Source organism: Alligator mississippiensis, chromosome 3 (assembly GCF_030867095.1).
Source record: "Alligator mississippiensis isolate rAllMis1 chromosome 3, rAllMis1, whole genome shotgun sequence".
NCBI classification, from domain to species: domain Eukaryota; kingdom Metazoa; phylum Chordata; order Crocodylia; family Alligatoridae; genus Alligator; species Alligator mississippiensis.
Genome location: NC_081826.1, coordinates 88662465 through 88669284, shown reverse-complemented (window position 1 = coordinate 88669284; position 6820 = coordinate 88662465). Strand labels below are relative to the sequence as shown.

Here is a 6820-nt window from a genome sequence, read left to right as displayed (position 1 = left end):
CTGAAAAATATATCTGTTTCCATGCTGATGTCCATAATTGTAAGAATTATTTTAAGCAAACTGTATTGTTGGGTACAGAAGGACCACTACTCTTGTCAGGGAACATAAGAGCTATTATTGTAAGTAAGAGGCATCAGTGTCTGCTCTACAAAAACAGAGACTATGCATGGGAGTGTAAATGTTAAATACATAAAAGGCATCTTTGTTATTGATCACAATTTATTTTGAAGTCATGAAATGCCAGCAACAGAACAGACTGAGTCAGCAGGTCAGACTGGACAAATACTTGATTGTAGCCATGGTTGTTGGCTGTGGGCAGCAGCACTGAGTTACATAACGAGGCAACAATATCTCTTCTACCTTCCTGGCAAAAGTCAGGCAAGGTAAAGGATGGACAGCTATTGAACTGTGGTATAAACCATGCAAGAGCAACGAATGATGTAAGAATAGGTGTGTAATAAATATCTGGTTGATGAAATTAGAGGGGATGAGGAAGGGACAGGAGGAGAGGTGCATGTAGAGCCACCATTTTAGATTTGTTTTTTGTTTTTTAAAGAAAATATTGTTCTGGCAAGACATCAAAATTGTTTTAAGTGTTGTTGCCAACACAGTGGCAGCACAGTCCAGCAATGACTAATTGTTTTTTGGTACACAAATTGGTTTAAAATAATTTCCCTCTTCATGTAAGAGTGGTTTGAACAAAAGTACATCTCCATCATTAAAGCGCTGGGGTTAAAGAAATCATCAGTAATCATTTATTTCACACCTAGGCAGAAATGACAAAAAATGAAGACTACTGTTCAGCTTCATCTTCAATTACTTCAATTCTGCGAGGCCCGTAGAGTAGAACATAAGCTATATGCCAGTCTCCGCCCCCAGATAACCTCAAAATGTCTTCAGGTGTAACAATGCTGACTTTGTCATCATCAAACTTGATCCATTCATCTACAGAAAAACAAGAGAGACACTTGTAATTCTTGATGACTAAAAAACTGAGTGGGGTTTGAATGCTTTGTATCCTTTAAAGGAAAAGGATGTCATTGCAAGGCCAAGGCTCAGTCTACAAACATACCGAAGGAGTTAACAAGTAGAGTTAGGTAAGTTCTTTTCCAAAGCTCTTAGTACCTTGTTTCCTTTTAACCCATGATACATAGTGACCAGAGGAACTAGATCTTCCCTGATGTGTTAGTACTGCTTGCAGGTCATAATAACCACAGTTGTTGGAACCAATATCTGGGGAGAGAAAAAAAATCATCACCCTAATTAACAAACATTAGTGACCATGAGCTCCATGGAAAAACAACCTGCATATAGTTTTATAGTTGCCATGACTGCCTACTAGATCCAAAAGCTCTTGTGGATCATACATTTTGGTTTGAATAAAAAAGTCGGTTTTATTCCGTTCCGTCAAGAGGTAGATTTTGCTTATCTGGTATAAGCTGTCTAGTGAATACACTGACACTCCAAACTGCAGTTCTCCAGGTTACAACACAGTTTCACGATTGCAAAACAACATTTTGCATAAATAAAGTTCAAGAATAGCTGATTTTGCATCTTTAACTCTCAATCACCACTCAAGCTTTTCAATGTTTATCCCCCTTGTGACAGAACTGCAATTCATAAACAAGGACATCCCTGGGGGGGGTGCAAACTGGGGAAATCACCCTGGGCCCTGTGCTTTGGGGGGCCCCAAGGCCAGGAGGAACAGCCGCAGCGATTCTGTACTGCTGTTGGCTTCACATCTGGCCGCTGGGCACTCCCCCCACCTCCCAAATTGGCTTGCTCGCATCCAGGGGCGGGGCTCCACACAGGCTGATTTGCCCCAGGTCTTGCACCCTGATCAGGTCATCTCTGTCACATGCAATATACTTTATCACATAGTGGAATCACTGAATTCAACTCTACTACCTAGATTAAAGAGAACTGACAGGAGGAAAGGATCACATGTTATAAACCGAGTCCACTGAACTTAAAATGGATCTTATTTCACTTGCCAACACTGCTTTCGGAAACTATTCTTCTGCCCCTAAGGTAGTCTAGTCTTCCCAGTAAACTACTGGAAAGTCATTTTGAAGGTTCTGTGTCAAGTTTTAATACAAATTTACAGTAAGAACAGATATTCTTAATGTCCCAGGGTTATAAACAAAATTGTGTAGAAGACAAGAGCCATAATTCATGTGCAAAGACAGCTTTGAATAACTTCAGTACTGGTACAGGCAACCCCCGCTTAGCACTGTTTCGCAATAACGCTCACTTTAAATTGATACCCGATTTCAATTAGTGCTCAGTGAGTTTCATTATAACGCTCGAAGTTGCCATTTTGGGTCATTAAAAACAACTGCGGTCACCATCTTGGGTTGTCAAATACTTTCGGTTTTGCTTAACACTCGGTTTTTCAGGAACCAATTAAGAGCGCTAAGTGGGGGTTGCCTGTACCACAGCATAACCCCCTGCCAAGAGAGACTTGTTTTTCATAAGATGTTAATGGGTATAAACTGTAGTTCCAATGTCAAGGTTTTGCCTTTTGCTCTACAGCTTGACAAATATATCAGAGAAAGGGAAAGGATGTTCTACAGAACTGCAGAACTTGCCTGTGATGCACAGCACCATCTGAAATGGAACACGAGGGCAGACTCATGAATGCATACCACGCTTCTCTTCTGAGGCCCTGCACTGCGATCACCATGCATCTGTCCAGCTGGTGTCCTTTGGGAGGGGTCAGCACTTCTATCTTTTGATGGAGAACCACTTATTGAACCCAAGGCTGTAACTAGCAGCCTGGAGGCAGCCTCCAAAGGGTTAAACTGAAGCTCCCAATCCAGATGTTGCTCCCAGGCCGCAACATTCCAGATGCTGCCATTGCTGGGGTTTCTTTGGCAGGGTGTGCCCACTGCATGGTGTAGCCTGGTCCCCCAGCTACTCAGAAGTTGGACAGCCCTGCTCTCTAGCCCCCTGGCTGGGCTACTCCATTATTTGTGCAGTGCCAAACACTGCCTCCAAAATAAACATAGTAAGAGTGGAGCAGTGGAGATGAATACAGTAATGAAGCTTCCTTGGAATTTCACTCTCCTCTGACCAGGAGAGGTTAAAAAAAACCTCTATCTTTCAAGTGTTTAGTGCACAAAGAGGCACCATATACTTTGCCTGCGGAAGACTATGAGGCTGTTGTTATTAAACAACTTTGATTAATGAGATAATAACTAAGTGGAAGCCACTGAGCTTTCTACTTCCTAATATTTTAGCAGGCTTTCTGAAGATTCATTTCAAAATCATGAAAAAATAAAAGTTTTCCAATTGGGAGAGTCTTATTATAGAGTTAATTAAACAAGGCGATTTTTTTAGATTTTAAAATTTAAATGCAGGTTTTAAATCAATAGACCTCTCCAGTATTTATTCACTTACCATCAGGAAAGGAAAATGGTTCATATTTAACTTCTTTCTGTACCCCATCACCTTTGCTAGACTGGAAAACAGAATACGTGATATTTTACAGATTATTTTTTAAAGACACTTTAATATAGCTGTAACAAACACAGTGTCATCTTTTTCCAACAGATTTCATATGCCTTTATTCTTTTTTTGGGTGTCCAAATACACAGTAGTCCTATTAAGATGTGTCTAACTGGACAACCAAAATTGATGCAAAACTAAATCACTAGCCCTTTGGAAAGTGTAAATACAAACACAGACAGAAATGTCTGCTCTGCACTGGACTGGACCACTTGCTCAACGGACAGACGAGCAGCCAAAAATGAACTCGCGGGTTGGAATACCAGAAAGATTCCGCAACAGGAAGTTTTAGTCTCAGGAAAGCAGAGATAGACTAGGCCAATAAATTATTGATAGTATCAACTTGTTTTTTGTCCATCCTCCCACTCCACTCCTTCCCCCACCAATCAAAAGGAAGTATAATCTTTCGTTAAATACCTAAATGAAATTTGATAAGGAACCTAAAGATAAACAAGCAACTTGAGTAATATCTGGACATAACAGCATAACTTTATGGGACTATTTAAGAATACAAACCAGCATAGCAGATAAAGTTGCTTATAGAAATAACCTGTCTTATAACAAGCAAAAACATGTAGATCTATAGCTATAACCTTTTAAAAATGTGGACTTTTGGATCAATACATGTCACTTCAATTCAATACCATACACCCAACAGCCCTGTAAAGCTAGTGAGCTGACAGTCACCTGCTAGTAAAATTACCAATATTTGACAAAAATATTTTCATGTATAATGAGAATGTTCTCACTGGTCTCCACTCCCACTTCCTGCACCATATTTTAAATCAGTGGGAACTTTTTTGGCAGGCATGTCACAAGCTAACCTGGAAGTGCCACTCTGACCTCCTACCCCTGCCCAATCTGTTGCTGTGCTGCCTGTCCCCTCACCAGTCTGCCAGGTGCCAATTGTGGTAGACAACTACGCAAATAGCATCTCTCTCTGAATTTCTTGGAAAATTACAACAAAATAAATTGTTCCCAGGTAAAATCTAAGTTGCCAAATAGAAGACAACATTTTTTCTTTTAAGGCAATCATGCTGACAGCTTAAGGTATTAAGAAATGCACATGTGTGTAAAAGTGACATTTTTCATGTTCTATTTTCATTAGTTAGTAAAAAAAACTCTACGCAAAACAGTCTTTCTACAGCTTTTATAGTCTATGCAGCCTGCCTTTTCAGTGAGATTGTGGCACTGCAAATGTCAATTTGAGTGAACAGATTCTGGTGACTTTCAGGGTCCCTGCCACACAAAGCATTGTGTGAGCCTGAGGCAGCATTGTAAAGTATTCAGGCAAGGTTCCCTTGAAGCACTAATCTGGAATCAGTGAAAAATCAGTCAAATGAGGTATTTCAAAACAAAACATTTCAGGCTTAATGATCAACTCTCCCAGAAACAGCCTCATTTATATGGATGACTTCTCAAATCTGAGTTGGCATGAAGGACATTGAAGTGCACTGGTATGACACTGCTGACCTGCTGTTCATGACAACTGATTTTTAAAGCCAAAGAACGTTGTTATTTCAATATGCTTATGCCAGTGATTCTCAACAAGTGTGCTGCAAGCTGCTTCTAAGGGTGCCATGGGTGCTGTACAACATTAGCACTGTTAGGTGTGCAAGCATCTACACACAATTCAAACGATAAACCCAGATATTTTAAAAATACTGACCTCCTGTGATTTTTCTGAGTAGTTTGCAAAAGAAGAATTGCTCTGTTGTAGTCAAAAACTAAGTGAAAGCTATGAGCTAGCATTTTCTGAGGGGTCCCTTGGGTCTATAAAAGGTTGAGAACCACTACCTTAAGGATATCAGCTTAGCAAACTGACCATCATTTACTCAAGCTATCACTTAAGTATAGTCATCTGAACAATAAACAATTCAGGCCAGAACCTAGAAACTAAGATAAGGTGAAGATCTTTCAGCACACTGTTTATGCTAAATTTCATCAAGTCAAAATCCATCAAGTCAAAATTTCTTAATTTAGAAGGATGGAATGAAAATATTTAATGGGTCAACATGCAGGGTTGTAAATAAGCAGTTTACTTATATCAGCTCTTATTAATGGCCTGTCATTCTATTTTCACAAATTTGTATGAAACCAAAGTATCAAGATATCTGGAAATACATAAAGCTAAAAAACTATGAAATTGTCAGGTAACCTACGTTCTTTGGCTGTTGATTTACTTTTTTGTCTTCTAGGTCCTTGAATTTTGACCGATATGGGACCATTTTTTCTTGAAGTTCTGGTGTACAAAGTTCATACACATCCAACATAAGTGGAAATTTAACATCCTAGGAACAAGAAAAGAAAAATCAGGCTATTTACTTGATCTAATATTCTCCATGTAATTTTTTTGTAGAAAGGCAAATCTATGTAACTTTAAAATGCAAGCAAGTCATATGTTGATGCATCTGTCTTGATTCATTTGAAACAAATTAAGACCTCTAGGACAGGTTACAGAAATGTAAGCAACTGACTGATTAGTTCTCTGCTAAAGGACCACAAATATTTTGTGAACAGTGTCTCTAAAACAGAATAATCTATAAACTACAATAATTATATTAACTAAATACAAATATATCTGTGGGAGAATCTTTCCCATGTGATTGGTTTTTTTAATCCTGTACCTAAGCAGACAACTGTGTCTATTTCAATAAGCTGTCAATTGGAAACTTATGCCCACCTATTGCTACTCCTATTGCTTATATATATATTTGTGGCATACTGTGGCTGAATTAAATATTATGTTGCAACTAGTTGTGGCAGAAATAAAGAATAAAAACATGTATAACCACCTTATGTAAACATGAAGTGTCTAATATGGTGATTCTCCACCAGGGTACTGTGGCACCCTGGGGTGCCCTGAGCTCCTTTCCAGGGTGCCACGGGTGGGTGGCCAAGCAACGTTAGCACTGTCAGGAGTGCAACATGATTAACAGGATGAACCCAGAGATTTCAAATAGGAATATATGACGTGGATAACATTTAGCCCTGATGGGGTCTTCTTGAGTTCTTTGGAAAAGAAGAATTGCTCTAGTATTTTTCTGTAGTCAAAAAATCAAGTGCAAGTTAGGAGTTGGTATTTTCATGGGGTGCCTCAAGTCTAAAAGGTTTAAGAACCAGTGATCTAATGCATCCCAAACAAGCTAAGCGCACAGACTTATTAATCGCCCTCCACAGCAATCACTGGGGTAAGTCCATACGCTCATGCCTGTTTCATTGTTTCAGACTCACTGAAACAAGAAATACCATATATGCATTTCACAACTTATATTCAGATCTTTCCTCCAGTTCTCACCAAACCTGTCTT

The 6820-nt window shown here is 39.2% G+C and overlaps 1 protein-coding gene across 3 annotated transcripts in view; it reads right to left on the bottom strand.

The window, feature by feature from the left end:
* Nucleotides 1-727: 727 nt before the first annotated feature.
* The window catches only part of USP14 (ubiquitin specific peptidase 14), a 30343-nt gene continuing 24250 nt past the window's right edge, over nt 728-6820 (bottom strand). For 2 of the 3 annotated variants that reach the window (XM_019490448.2, XM_006277190.4), the window contains exons 13-16: nt 5673-5801; nt 3403-3463; nt 1126-1233; nt 728-945 (exon numbers count right to left, since the gene is read on the bottom strand). In XM_019490448.2, coding sequence (XP_019345993.1) covers nt 794-945; nt 1126-1233; nt 3403-3463; nt 5673-5801 — 450 coding nt within the window. In that variant the 3' untranslated portion in view covers nt 728-793. Of the gene's footprint in view, nt 946-1072; nt 1234-3402; nt 3464-5672; nt 5802-6820 lie in introns of all 3 variants that reach the window. The other variant, XM_019490449.2, reaches the window with a different exon arrangement.